Source organism: Amblyomma maculatum, chromosome 3 (assembly GCF_055883805.1).
Source record: "Amblyomma maculatum isolate TAMU_Amacu chromosome 3, ASM5588380v1, whole genome shotgun sequence".
In the NCBI taxonomy this organism is placed as follows: domain Eukaryota; kingdom Metazoa; phylum Arthropoda; class Arachnida; order Ixodida; family Ixodidae; genus Amblyomma; species Amblyomma maculatum.
In genome coordinates, this window is record NC_139346.1 from 21,723,103 (window position 1) to 21,738,861 (window position 15,759).

General features: G+C 47.0%; 1 protein-coding gene across 1 annotated transcript in view; it reads left to right on the forward strand.

The window, feature by feature from the left end:
- LOC146194326 (uncharacterized) overlaps positions 1 to 15,759 on the forward strand; it is a 441,606-nt gene that overhangs the window by 19,724 nt on the left and 406,123 nt on the right. Inside the window, exon 3 of the mRNA XM_084596527.1 lies at positions 11,043 to 11,173. Within this exon, the coding sequence (XP_084452653.1) occupies positions 11,043 to 11,173 (131 nt within the window). The remainder of the gene's footprint in view (positions 1 to 11,042; positions 11,174 to 15,759) is intronic.

Sequence of the window (15,759 nt, forward strand, 5' to 3'; positions counted from 1 at the left end):
GGCGGTCTAGCGTGTGCGTTTTGGGTGGCGTTGGCAGAGCGTAAGCATGAGATGCAAAGTTGGGCTTGGAAAGTAGCTTTCAGCATGCGTGTCGCATAGTGTGAGGTGGGAATTTAATAAAGGTATTATTACCAGATGCAAGAAAAATAATTAAAAACGTGATTTAAACGAGAAATAAACGACAGAATGGGTCATGCACGAGCAACATCGCCTAATTATGACCCAGAGGGGCAGTCCTCCGTTCAGCGAAGTTTTGGAATGCCTCTTTCGAGCCAGTGGTTGTGCTCTTAGGTTGTGCGGGTTGGCCGCTAATGCTATATACACCTGCTCAGCTTCGATGGGGGTACCAATGAAAGTAACGTCTTATACAGTGACCATGCATTGTTCTAGTAATGATGGCGCGGCAAGTCCGCTCACTGGACCCGCAGCTAGTACGCGTTCTCTTGACAGGTGCATGCTTTTTGAATGGTCGATATCTCTTGGGTAGGGGGAGAGGCATCGACTTCGCTTTTCTGTGCTATACTCTGGGACGTCAACGCTATCCCCTATGGTGTGCTGAAATGGGATGCACAAAGTTTCTGTCTCAGCTTTCTATGTTTGTAGCGACGATTCTAGTAAATTGGCCAGACAATGAGTGCCGTCTACTTCGCTAATTGGGCTGGGGAGGTCTATAGTTAGAGTTCTCGCTTCGTCAATACAGCCGCTGATAGGTAAAGAACCTGCTTGTCTGCTAGTATGATTTGCCGATGTAATGTGTAGCTTTTTTATTTCTTTTTAAGCTTGATATAAAAAAAAAACCCTGCTTAGACGCTGGTGTAGAAGGAAGGCCCACCAGCCGTTTCTAGCTGATCTTACTGACGTCCCAACATGGCGCTCACCCCCTGCTCACACTCCTCCTGTTCATCTTTGTAAAGCATCAAGCGCCGGTCTTCAATACACTCCGGGCCCCGAGGTGACAACCGCTCATGAATAGAGACGTAAAATAGTTCTAACTACCTCCGATTCTTGCAGTAAGCCAATTAGGCACATGCAGAATATCTCATCCTTATTCATTATAGATTCCACTTTAACATCAGCCCGCCAAAACAGCTTTCGCGCATTGTCCACCGCGACACATTCAGAACTTCCGTTTGTTCAGTTTCATTACAACGTTGGGACACCGATAAGGGACGAAATCCCAGCAAGAAATGTGACGGAGTTAAAAAACCAGGTTTATTAAAACTGTAGTAAAAGAAGGGGATTAGTCACTATTTAACAAGAGGTTCAGTTTCAGATAATAATGTGCCCAGTTGCTGCGTATGAAAATAATATTTTTCAAGCCTTTTCTGCAGGCACACCTTTACGATTCTGACCAATCTTTCCCAACATTTTCCCCACCAGGTAAAGCTCTTGGCAATAAACTTCCATTTTATGTTAGATCGATAGATAGATATACTGAAAAGAAATGCAGAGAGGTTGGCCGGAATGAATAAAATACGGCCTGCTATTCTGCACTGGGGAAGGGGAGGGGAGAAGAAAGGATATCATGGTGGGTGACGATGTAGGAGAAGGCGTAGTAAATATATATACAGGCACGGCAGCTTGCTTTACAAGCGCAAGTCCGGTGGCACACAAAAAAAAAAAACGGCAAAGAGCCCGAACTGCCTGGACAACCTTCACCTTGTTCTGCCAAGTGCCCAGCAGCAGTTCCTCCGACAGAGGCCTCTTGTCCAAACGCTTCAAGGAAGCGGCTAGAAGATTTCTTTCGCACGCATACACTTAGCACACCAATAATCTACACACAGTCCACACTCTCGGGGATACCACAAGTGGAACATTCCTGTTAGTCCACCTGTCCAATTAAATGTAAGTACCTGCGCAATTCTGACCAATCTTTCCCAAAACCTTCCTCACCTTCCAATAAACGTACACGTTATATTATGACTAGCGGGGCAGTCTTTCACATGCTGCTGTCCAAAAGAAATGTGAAGCTTTGCTCGCTCCCTAGACGCCCTTTTGAACGTCTAGTAGACTCAACACCTGTGACTTCGAAAGGTCAAGGGTTCTGCAGCTTTTCACATGGAACAGGATCTGTCGGAGCACACATTTTGCCAGGACGCTTGTAACACACGGACGAGCTCGTGCCACCCAGATCTTTCTTCGCAGCTCGGTCTGTGTGTCGTCTACACCGTCATAGAGAACATTGTGATGCGCATGCAACACAACCACGAGGCGTGTTGACGGGTCTTCACCAGGGAGTAACGCAGGAGCTCCTTTGGTGGACGTCGCTGCAGCATTCTAAAGCTGGGTCTTGATCCTGAGCACAGCGGCGTCATCGGTGGAAGGGTGAAGATCTGCATCTTTGGGGATAGATCAAGACTTTTCGCCGCGTGAGTTGGAATAGCTCCATATCAAAAGCATCTTTCTGTACTTGGTTGAACCAGACGATCTCGACCTCTCGGAGTCCTTGCGTATCTAGGGGACAACGAGTGACTGGTGAACGACATTGTCGATTCAGCGCGCTATACACGCTGTTACTCATTATAATCATCAATTATTGAACCCTTAATGACCTTTTACAGCTTATTACATAAGGGTGGGAGACGGGCCCTTCGAATAGTTCTGCACCAAGTGCTGAACCGGTTAAGTCTAAAAAGTGATTCCCTGGTCGAGTCATCAAGTCGCGCTTCATCTTGCTGAAGAACGGGGATAACCATCCCACCGAATCGAAAAGGCGTGCTGAAATCTGTAAAACGTAACGCTTCGTATTTCCTTGGCGAGTTAGAAGTTATAGAACTGCGTTGGCATTTAGATGAAGCCGGCTATGGAACGAAAAATGGTAGGGGTAACATTAAGAGATAGAAAGCGTGCAGAGTGGGCCAGAGAAATAACTCAAGTTACCGACATTCTAGTGGAAATTAAGAAGAAGAAATGGACATGGGCAGGACATGTAGTGCGAAGAGAGGATAACCGTTGGTCGCTGAGGGTAACAAACTGGATTCCAAGGGAAGGAAAGCGTAGCAGGGGGCGGCAGAAAGTTAGGTGGGCGGATGAGATTAAGAAGTTCGCAGGGGTCAAGTGGATGCAGCTAGCACAGAACCGGGTTAAGTGGAGAAATATGGGAGAGGCCTTCGTCCTGCAGTGGGTATAATCAGGCTGATGATGATGATGGTCAGAAGTGGTGTTCCAGAAGAGACCCAGCAATTTCGTGAGTACCAAAAGGGGAATCTCGTGATGCATCTTTGTCGATGTGGTCATGCTGTGCGCGATCATTCGTAGCCCCCTTGTTTAGAATGATGCAAGCACTACTGAGGGTACTGTTTGCTTTTTTGTATACCCTAAAGGCTTCCTCGGAGCTCGAACCACCAGCGACGTCTTCATCGCCTTAGAAGTGAAGATGAGAGTCGCTGTAGTTTGTAAACAGGCTTCAGCGTGTCGTAAATGATGCAGTAATTTTGCTCCCAAAAGAAACGGGCTTGCAGTCACCCGAAGGGTACAAGTGTCATTTTGTGCCCCTGAATGGCCAGCAAAGGGTTGCGGGGCAGTGGTGTGGGCTGAAACCTTAAGAAACGCGGAACGTCTCGGTCACGCTGCTGAATAGCGATCTGCGGAAGTGCTTTTCGCCCATCAACAGTGAGGCGTATCGGATGCAGTCGGAAATTCATGGCCATCGTCATTCCCGTATCGTGATTGAGGTTGGCCGTTTTCTCCACATGGTTGTTCAGTAATCAGAAAATATACGAGTGCAACAACACATCGAAGACACCACGCAGCCGCTTTATTGCAGAGGATTCTGCAGTTGCACCTGTGTGATGCATGTAATAAATCTTCTCTCGAGGTTATTGCTCGCGCGGTACTTTTTCTGTATGCCCATCCACTTTATATTGCCTGACTGCTGCGTCGTACTGCTGAAGGAAGTCGGCACCAGTGCCAAGGCGTTGGAGCAGGAAGTAGAGTTTGCTGAGCGCCACCGAACGATTGTCAGCGAGGTAAATATCCAAGGTCTCCCACTGAAGTGTGACTCTATACAGCCCGTTCTGCAGCTCGACGTTCTTGGTAAAATTTTCTAAAACTATGTTCTATTGAGGCTCACATATGCCAATGCTGTCCAGCTCCAATAAACGCTGGAGTCTGTTCGAAACTTCTACGCCGACAGAGCGCCCTCGAAGAACGCAGGCTGTCCCGACATGAGCTAAATTGCTTCCAATAAATGAAACAGGGCCTTGAAACGTCCAACCAAGTCTTGTATTGATGGCTATCAGGCTGTATTCCTGGTCATGGACGCAGATTTAATTAACATAGAGCTTAGAAATTTGGTCTGCCCTGATAAGCAAAACGATTTCTTTGCCGCCATTAAAGCCTGGGAAAACCATTGCGTCAGCAAGGCAGTTTTTGCAGCAGCCAACTGTTTAACGGGACATGTGCACTAGGAACTTCAGCCAGTGCGTCGCAAATAAACGAAACTTCGACGGCCTCGACTTTGTGCTTGATTGTGTTATATTGGTTTTGTAGTGTAGGCGCACCAAACTGAACTTGCGTGGCGACGATGCCGTAGCTGTCCCGAACGCTTTAGTGGTCACATTGATAGTATTCATGGCTTGTAGTACAAATTTCCGTGAGACGTCGGTTCTAATAAAACTCTGTTCGCTGCCTTTCTCAAACATACCACTGATACCTCTGATGTAGATCAACTGCCTTTCTGTGATCAACCATGCTCTAAACGTTTACAGTAATACTTGTGTGTGCATGTAACTTGTTCCATCATTAGCCACGGCAAGCAAGTTGACGCCGTTTGCTGTGGTAGATGCTTGCCTTGAAGAATCAGTATAATTGCAGATTGAAGTCGCATGCCTGCCTTCGCACTGCAAACAGCAAATGTTACGACGGCAGTCTTTCGACCGATGTGCTTCTAAAGCAGCGGCCGGATCTGCCTAAGAGGTTTCTTCGCTCTTGCAGACTCACATATCAAGTGCAAAATTGCGATGAATGGGTCGTCTAACAGCAGAAGAAGCACTCACCGCTTTGACTAGACGTGGCGCTGTGTAGAGCATAATAGTGAGAGACGGGTTAGTTGGTGGCTAGTATTAGAATACATCATGAAACCGCGCAAAAAGGCAAGGGACAGAGCAGAAAACACTTTCTACTCTTTCCCTTGTCTTTTTGCGCGGTTTCATGATGCATTATAATAGTAGAGTATAAGCCGAAGGCAAGACGCTCCAACGCCTGCCGCGTGCTTCATCTTTACCACTGCGCGTGGTGACGACCGGCGAGCTGTGGCCCATCTCTTGCCTGCTAGATCGCCCAATGGATCCAATTTGTTCTCGACCTTCCAACGTGATGCGCAGGTGCTCCAGCAAGCGTTGGAGCTCCGCTTCTGTGTACTACTGTTCAGTGTCATTTGGTTGGATGCTTCGCCGACTTCACTCGATATTACTTTTACAAGGCTTTCCACCAGCATGGCAGAGTAAAACTCAGGCGCATCAAGCACATGCAACCCTCTGATGCTGATGCTGACGTAGTTCAGAAGGCTTCGTAAAGCAACCACATTGGCAGGACTTGACAGGTTTGTGTTTTCGAAGGTTGGCCAAGTTTCGTAGGATAATAATTGTAGATTTCCGGAGTGGAGCCTTTATACGCTGATGGCGTCGTCGTATAAGGGTTCGCTATTTGCCCACGATTGCTTGTGCCGCTATTCCTCTAAGCAGGCTTTTCAAGTAATGAAAACGATCTATGTTGCTCAGATCTACGTTAGTATAGCCGGCATGGTGTCTCAAGAGGCTGGTCAGTGGGAAACGTTGCCGTCAAAGCGGAGCAAGTCAAACTTTGGCAGGCGAGAACCAACATGGCCCGGTCGTTCAGCAGCACCTCTTGCAATGGGTTGTCTGCCGTGGGCAGCTCAATAGACCATAGCATGACAAGAATCATGCACAACAGGAGGCGGCGCTTGCAAACCCTCGATGTGGTGACGGAGTAGCGTTAAATCTTTGGCGGCAGGGTTTTCGTACTGTAAAAGTAATGCAAATTCTTCTCCGATCTCCTCGCACGAAAGACATGTCTCGAGCTGTTCGCTGAAGGATCGCAGGCCACGTTGCACACTCTGAGGCACTCCTGAAACTGCATGAAGGCCAGCGGAGTGAGAGTGCCCGATTCGACGAGTTGAGCAACTTCATTTCGCAGCAGGGTATGTAAAGCACGTTGGGTGGTACGCTTAGCTTTGACGCACACCATCGTGAGTCAGAAAGGTAGCTGGTGTCCGAAGGCTCTACTCTTTTTTTGGAGGTTCGCTGGCAGAGCTCCTGATTTGCCTCCTGGAAGGTCGAAGGTCGATATGTGGGCGTTCGTGTGCTGGCGTGCCGGGAGGCTACCACCAGCCACGATGACCACGAGAGAGAGCAATTCGACCACGCCACGCCACTCCAGGAAAGAACAGAAACTGCTTTATGCCCAGCATCCCCGGCTGCGCTTCATCTGAGAGGGCACCACTGGTCAGTAAATAGGTGGCGACCCCAACATCTCCCCCTCAGTCACAAGTTCAAGCGATCCGGTGACGCTGTGGGTAAAACAACGCCGCAACCATTACGTTAACGCCCTGCTGTTAGAGGCGGCGAATCAGGTGCTCCTGCCACTTGTGTTAGGTGGTGAGGCGGGAGCAGTGGGTCATCTGCTGCTCTCAGAACAAAGCGAACGCGATGTCGACGATACCGCTGCAGAATCGTTCCTCACTCCGTTTCGACGACAAAGGTCCTTGGACGCTGTGCCTTGCTCAAATCTAGGCCTATTCACTGGACTGATGTGATGGCAGATACCTGGCGCGATTGCGTCGGTTGAAGTCCTTGGCAGTCGTTCTCTTGTAAGGGTGATTTCTAAGTGCTACCGCCTCTCTTTCAGGCACATGTGGACGAATATGTTCATCCAGCTTTGGGACTCGAGTTCTCAGCTGCCTTTCCAAGGAGCCGAGCCGGGCTGAAGTTTCTCACTCCTGCTGTATTCCTATAGCTGAGAATGTCCAGACGAGGATATTTTGCCTTGCGGAAGATGTCTTTCAGAGTCCAGATTATTCGCTCCGCCTTTCCATTAGACTGTGAGTAATGGCCGCTGCTGGTGATGTGGTCGAAACCATAAGATGCAGCTAATGCGGCAAATTCCTGTGAATAAAAGGGCGGACCATTGTCTGCCTTCACCCTTTGCGGTATCCCATGACGGGCGAACGTGTTTGTGAGCACCTCAATGATGACTGCAGCTATTGTACATTACAGTATTACCACCTCCAGGAACCATGAGCAGCGGTGCACTACCATCAAGAAGGTTTGAGAGTTGTGGTGAAAGAGGTGCCTGCATAGAACATCCCAGGGACGACTAGGTAGGAAGAAATGGTTCCTTTGAATTGACTCGAATAAGGGCGCAGCTTTCACAGCTGGTCACCAGAGAGCTAATATTCGCTGTTATGCCAGGCCACCATACAGATTCACGAGCGAGGGAGTTGATGCGACTGATGCCCTGATGTCCTTCGTGCAGAAGCGTAAAGACTACTGGCCTCATTGCTGAGGGGATCAAAAGGCGAGCGCCTTTTAGAAGACCATCGCAAACAGAAAGTTCATCCTGCACTAATGTGCACTTCGACACGTGAAGAGGTATTTTGACTTCTTTAGCCAGTCGGTCTGGAAAAAAGAGCTGAGCGTGCTGCAGTCTCCGTCACAAATTTGGTATTCTTGATAACCTGCATGTTCACAAGAAGCACATCTGGAGCGGAAGCAACGCCTTCGCTCCATCGAGGTACACTATGTGAGAACGGTACAAAGTCTTGTTCAAGCGAATGGTGTACTCAGCTTTGAGTGTGTCGAGGCCACCGAACTGTTTGACATTATTCGTTGGCTCAGGACTGTTCACAGCATCCAAACATTTGACAACTTCAAGAACTTGGATTGCTGGTCGACCTAGTAAAAGCACAGAGAATGTTCAAAGTGACTAAAATGCGTAAACAAGCTCAGAGTTGGTCTTCCTTTTCCAAAATAAACGTGCCAAATACTAGCCCCGTACACAGAGAGATTGGCCACCTGACCTTGTCATAGTAGCATCAACTTTGGCGAGCTCGGCTAGGACTCCGGGGAAGTCACTTGGAAGTGCCGAAACTTCAGCTGCTGAGTCTACTTCAAGCTGTGCAGTTGTGAACTGCGCTCTGACATCGTCGAATTTGGCTTTAGATGACGACTCACGAATGTGCAATTGGACAGCATTGAGTTTGGGCTGCTTCGACTTCCTGTAGCGGCAAACTTCAGCAAAAAGACCTTTTGTACAGTAGCTTTTGCAGGGTAGAGCTATATGCCGGGCCCTGTGAGCTTGCACGAAATGCATGGCCGCAGAAGATACACAGCGGAGTTCCACGATAGCGTTCAGACTTGGCGTCCGCTGGGCGCGTTATGCCGTCGAGTGACCGTCGCGAAAAGTTTCTAGTTGCAGCGTCAATGTTAACCACGCTTTGCGAGGTAGCCTGTGCAAGTGAACATTCCTTGTGCATGCACTCGGACTGACGAGCTTGCATCATTGCAAGCGTCTCTGATAGTTAGCTTCGGGGAGCAGCAAAGCTTTTCGGAGAGCCTCGTGTCGAACAATACAACAAACGTGTCGCGGACCGAGCGTTCTTCCACTGCCGGTGACGGGTAGTTGCAGCGTTTGACTAACGTGAACAGTTCGCGTAAAATGCGTCGGCACTCTCACCAGGTTGTTTAACGCGCTTATGAAAGTGAGACGACTCGTAGAGCTCGTTACAGGGATGCACGAAGTGCTCGGAAAAGCATTGACAATTTGGTCTTGGGAGGCTCACACGGCAGCGTCGAGTGAAAAATTGTCTAGCAGCGAGCGAGCGTCCGGGCCCATACAATACAGAAACGTACGCAATTCTTTGTCTGGCGGAGCGTTCAGCAGTCCGGAGAGGTCAGCATGGTCCTCGAAGCCAGCCTTCCACAAAGATCAACTTGCCAGGTTGCAAAATTCGAACGGATGGAGAGTGAGGCCTAGCCACTTGGCCTGCTGGGCGCTTGCTTTTGGGAGTATATTCCTGCCGTTGACGGTCGTTGAGAGCTGCTTTAGGACGAGTTTGCTATGTTGCTGTCCCTTCTGACACCATGTAGTGTGGGCGTTCCCGTGCTGGCGTACCGAGAGGAGACCACATGCCGCGAAGGCCGCAAGAGAGAGCGAGGCGACCACGCCGCTTCAGGACAGAACACAAACTGCTTTATTCCCATCACCCCCGGCTGGGCTTCAGCTTAGTGGGCGCCACTGATCAGTCAATAGATGGCCACCCCAACAGTAAGCTCCACGAAGGATTGATGTCGAAGCTCACAATATCTTGCCGGGTTTCGGCACCAAAAATTGTAGAAGGAAGGCACACCAGCCGATTCTAGCCAATCTTTACTTACATCCCAACATGGCGCTCACACTGCCGCTCCAGCCCCCGCTCCCATGCTTCCCTTTCGTCTTTCTCAAGCATCAGGTGCCGAGATTCAACAGGTCCTAATGAAGACTAAGGGTTCTATTATGAAAGAGTGTCTTCTGCGAGTAATTCTGCAGATAATTCGGCCAACATAGCCTCCTAAGGTTTTCAATTCTGCCAGGCTTGTTTCGTTGTTTCCTTGCTCTTTGGTATGAAGCCTGGTACGTGAAGCTTGTGTTTTACTTCGAGCGCCTCATAATCGCCTTTTCCTAAAATGCCATTTGCTCTGGCTCTTGAGGGTGCATTTCTGGCCATAATTTCGGATAGCAGTAGCCGCTTCTTCCCAACCCACATCAGCAGGTTGGATAGGAGGTTGTTTCCGTCTTTCATGAGGATTAGGTCAGACCTCGTTCTATGGGTTCATGTGCACTCTCCTAAATGAACTTTGCTAAGTTTTCCAGAATTGTGCCTATTAGACATCGCCTAACATCATTGAAATCGATAGCTGAAATGTCTTGCGTATAGGACATCCGTGTTCTATACACTGACTGAAAGCTGAAATACTATGAACAAATATACGATGGCTATAGATTTTAGTTATATTTTCTTCTACTTTCATCTTAAAATTTGTGTCTCGAGATGGAGCTTGTTGTTTAAAATTTATTGTTCATTAGGTATATGTCCTCGTTTTTGAATACCGAAACTGTGCTTCAGAAATAAACATCTCGCAGTTTTAATAAGTAGCCGGAGTGTTACAAAACCTTTTTGCGTTCCTTACTCCTTCCTCCAGCTGCGGCTATCTTGCAGCAGCTTCTAAGAGTACAATTCGATTCCGTCCGCGTTTCGAAGGAGGCGGGCTGCAAGATGCTCTCGTGTTCAGCCAGAATGCCAGCGCACTTTAAGCGCAGTTTGGTGGAACTCATCAGCACGGAGTCCTCCACCACAGCACAAGAGAGACAGCTTCTCGAATAAGGGTGCATAGCACCGGATGTGTGAGTGCCAAACGTGCTTGCTAAACGCTGTGTAAGATTCCGGTACTGTAGCTCCACCTAGTACTCACTCGACGGAGTAAACCGTTCGCAAGACCACTCGCGCAGTGTCGCTTTACATGTTGCCAAACTGCAGTTCTGCATTAGCAGGCTTCAGTGGGCCAGAGGCCGTTGATCTTTCATTCTGCATCTCTTTCTTCATGACATCTATTGTTTGTAAAAAGCATCGATATTTCATTGCTTTTTTCATTAATTTACTCTTCACAAGTTAAAAATATTGTACTTTGACGAGGCCTCTAAAGAATTGGACTCAAAATTTAACTCTAATTTTTCAATATGTGTCAAGCAGCGTTATATCATTTTTTTTTTCAGCGCTTTAAGTACAGCTCCGTACTTCTATAAGCGCAGTGGGGGTCATATAAATTCCATTCATTTGGATTTGTACTCGGAACGAAAATTCATTATTGAAAGAAAGAGCCACAGATAATGATAAGTTGTTCTAAGAGTTCTTAAGTATTGTTCTTTCATTTCATGCTGCAAAATAGCTTCAACGACGGAGGCTTTCAAAGTATCTTCAAGAAATAAATCAAATTAAGCGTAAAGCAACTCTTTTGAATTTCCTGTCATCGCTTTTCTTGCCCCAGATACCGGAGCTGCGCCAAATCCTGGAAGTGGATGGGTACCTGACAGAAATAGCCACTGACGGCAACTCAATGACGCAAGCTGGCGTCGTCAATTCTCCCAATTACTTCATCGACTTCTATCTGGAAAACAGGTGCGATTTACCGCTTCGTCTCCTGTCTCATTCCTTTTGGATTAAAGTCAACCTTTGTCCGGTGTTCTATTCTTCAGCTCCATACATTGCACGGCGAAGTGCTTGTTTACGCATGCATGCACTCCGAGCTTGAATGTAGTTTGCGTGCTTAAATTGAGAGCATGTGTCATTTGTGCGTGTTTGCTGTTCCAGCGAGGCCCAGTTTATTTCAGATAATATTCGTAAGAACTGCCGCGGAAACTTTCCACCAATTGAATTGCGAAAAATGTTACGGCATTTTTCTATTGATTACATGCCTGTAATATTATCAATCAAATAGTTGCGGTTTCACTCCGGTTAACTCCGGTTGAACTGCGACAGCAACGGTGGAAGCATCTTTTGACTGCTACATTATTCCCCTATCACGCCCTATCAGTGTAAAGGGCTACATTAATGGGGGCACTTAAGCTCATCCTTTAGTAGTATGACGTGAGAGCGTAAGTTACTAGTTTTCTTCATCTACTTCTTCTTTTCGGCTGTTCAAGGTCAAGCATGGCCTCCGCCGGGACCACGTGACAGCTCAAAACCTGGCGCAGTATTGCAATAAAAATGACACCCGAACACAACTGAATAGGAGATACCCGTTATATATATCATGAGGGGGATATTCGGCGCTGTTTATCATTTCCCTATACTTTGTTATGGGACGCCAGATATAGTTTCCAAGAATTTCGTCAGCCCACCGCTCCCCATGCTATGCAGCGCAGTGCGCCGTAGGTTTGTCCAAGCTAGACCTTCTAGCAGTAAGTCTGTATGGCGCAAACTATCACCGAAACTCCAAACCTCTCTCTGCCCGCCCCTGTCCTTTAACTGTTTCTTACCAAAATAAATGGGTTATTAGTACTGCTGTCACGGCTAATACTACTACTTACTACCTAATATTATTGCTGTTATTGCTACTACTACTACTACTACTACTACTACTACTACAATATCTTCTACTACTATGACCACTACTACAAGGATTACCACAGCTACAACTACTAAAACTTTTATTACTAATACCACTACTGCTACTACTACTACTACTAGTACTAATATTGTGTCTTCGATCTTCTTCCTCTTCATGTTCATCCAAGTGGTTATGAGCGCCGCGTATCACTTCCCGCGGTTCAGGGAAAGCTCGTCCGTGAGCAATTACATTAATCATCAACCCGACTGACAGAGTTTAGGCTTGCGACGCGAGCTAACTGGGTCTTGCGGCTCCGGCAATGACTCGAAGTAATTTTTGAAACAAAGTAATTTACGTCACTGAGGCACTCGATGATGATGAAGGGACCGGAGTACGTGCACAAAGGTTTTGGTAGTGGCCAGGATGACGCTGAGGCAGCCAGAGCCAAACGTAGTCACCGGGAGCGTACGTAACGGCGGAGCGGCCGTCATCGTAGAGTGCCTTAGTGCGACCTTGTGTGGTGAGGGCTTTCAGGCGAGAACGTCGGCGCGCTGCCTCTGCGCGGTATAGTTTCCCAACCGGATGCACCAGGATGGATGTAACAAGGCAGAACAGTGTAGAGAAAGGTGTGTGGCAAGCCGGCGTTAATAAAAAAGAAGGGTGAATACACGGTGGTCTCATGCTGGGCAGTATTATACGTGAGACAAAAGGCAGCGCTGTGTCCCAGTTCTTATGGTCAGTGTCAACATACATCGCCAACATGTTCATCAAGGTGTGATTTATGCGCCATGCGAGGCCATTCGTCGGTGCATGATAGGGTGTAGAGTGCCGATAATTACAGTGACATAGTCGGATGAACTCTTCGACGACATTCGCAGTGAATTGACGATCAAGGTCACCGATGATGACTCGAGGGGCGCCGTGGCGAAGAATGACGGAGCGTAGCAAAAATGTGGAAACGTCTCCTGCTTTGACAAAAATGAGAGCAGCGGTCTTTACGTATCGTGTGCAGTAGTCGACTCACACAATAATCCAGCGGTGGCCATTTGCTGACTACTGGAGCGGGCCTGGCAAGTCAAGGCCAAATTTCTCAAATGGGGTATGCGGCGGGCTGATCTGTTGCAGCAGTCTTGCACGAAGTGGTTTAGGTAAACAGGGAGATGCACTTAGCAGGTTTTGGCAAAGGATGACATGACATCCATTTTAACGGAAGGATGGGAGCAGAAATCGGCTGGCGCCTGGCGGCAGGGCTATAGAGAGATAGAACAGCAGTTTAAGGACACGCTAAATAGATGTGTACGCTCTATGCGAGACTCATCTCAGGTATCTAGAAGATCCACCGTTTATAGAAGGTTACGTATGGGAAGGGTGCAACAGAACGAGAACGGAGAAAAAAAAAGAGGGGGGGGGGGGTATGTATATACACTAAGGGACAAATTGGCAAATAATAATATCATCTTGCAAAGAACATATCTTGGTATCAGGAACAACTGTCGGCATAAGACATGGCCAGGAGTAGTTTACTTAGGAACAGGACACCAATGCAGGCAGGAAAACAAGGATCTCGTTAAATCTCGTCGCAGTAACGATGTAAGCCACTTTGGAGACGGGGCCGATATTATTCTACTGGGGGACATCAACGGCCACATCAACGGTCTGGATGGATACACGGATTGTAACGGGAAGCTAATGCTAGATTTCTGTGAGCGACACGATCTGGTTATAGTAAATAGATAAACAAAATGGTGAAGGCCAAATTACGTGGGAATTCCGCAACAGGCAGACGACCATTGACTACTGTCTAATGTCGCAGGGAATTTATAGCAAGCTTGCAAAAATGAAAACAGACATACAAGGAAGTCAGGGAAGTGATCATAAACGTATTAGTCTGGAGGAAAAGAGAAATGGAACTTAGACAAAAAGGAAACGCAAAATTAAACGACGATCAAATAGCGCAGGCAGCAGCAAACACACAGGAAGCAATAGAGACATGCCACGAGGAAGAGTGCGATTATGAACAGGTAGAACTACTCATAAAGAGACAAATTAAGTAGGTTAAAGTAGCAAACCGCTAGAATGAAAAGAGGAAGCCACGGAGCCGGTGGAATAAGGAAATCAGGGAAGCCATTGAACAACGACGGGCAGCTTCAAGGGAACACCGAGTGGCAAAGAGAGCACAGGTATCTCAGTAGGAAATCGACCAAAAATAGGAATCTATCAACAAAAGAAACTTGAGGTACATGCCCTCGTCCAAAGTAAAATAAAGCAGTCCATCGATCGCTGGACCGCTGACATACACAATGCCACTAGAGGCGGACCAAGAAAATTCTGGAACCACGTCATCTGGCTGTATAGGTAAAAAGAATTCAAAAAAAGAGGGACCGCACATTCAAGATAACGAGGGAAATTGCTTAAAGGGAGACACTGCTGTGGTCAGGTTTAGCCGAGTCATTTACGAACACCGATAGTGTAACCTCCGCAAATCAGGGAGCAACACAAGAAACTGAATAAAAAGCAGCTTAGAACTGAAAATTCTAATGTGAAAGAAGGCAGAAAAAAATTCCTAACAGTACCTTTACAGGAATGGATGAAATTCTGATCAAGCTGAATAATGAACTTGGTCATGGTGTAAGGAAATGTTGTTAAAAGCTTTGCAAACAGTCATAAGAAATAAGGAAATTCTGGACATGTGGCGGCAGAGTAAAATGAATTTGATTTATAAAGGGAAAGGAGAAAGGATGCACATAAAATCCTACTGGCCGGCTACCTTACCATCTGTTATGTACAGGTTGGCCATGCAGGCGGTGAAATTAAAGGTGCAAGCATGGGATAGAAAGTAACAAGATACTCGGAGAACTTCAGAACGGGTTGGAAATGGCAGGTGCTAGATGATAGCCTGTTCGTGCTTACCCAATGCATCGAAATATCTAGAGTGGGAAATAGACCTTGTATTTGGTCTTCCTGGAAACGTAAACAGGGAACTCCTCTTGTTCATATTAAAAGAAGAAGGTATCGGTCATGAGATAACAGATTTCCTAAAGGAAATATAGCGGGATAACAAAGTAGAAATTACATGGGAAGGTGTAAGAAGTGCGGACGCTGTCAAGGTATGTAAAGGATTGAGACACGGGTTTTTATTTATTTATTTGGTTACTACCAGGGCCGTTCAGGCTTTACAGATAGAAGTGGTCTAACTACTTACAAAAAAAATAAAACTGAGGAGAATGTTTTAACATAAGCGATGCAGAAGTGCAGATTTGAAAGCTTCGGGTTCAGAAATGGAGACGATGCAGGCGGGCAGATGGTTCCAGTCTGAGCTGGTCTTGGGGAGGAAAGAGTAGAAATATTGGTTAGTCCTGCAGTTTAGAACATTAACTTTAAAACGATGGTAAATGCGGTATGATACGTAACTCGGAGCAGTGAAAAGACTGTTTCAAGGATTCATTTTTGTAATATATTTTCCGCTACTTTATCACCGCTGCTGTTCATGTTTTATATCCTAAATATGGAATGGAGGACAGAAGAAAGTAACCTAAGTTTTAACCTGCCATATAGATATCGGTGGAAAGGTGGTAGAGCAGTGCCTCGCCGGTTTAATGTATGCAGATATTGTGCTGTTAGCAAATAAATAGAAAGACTTGAAAAGTATTGCGGG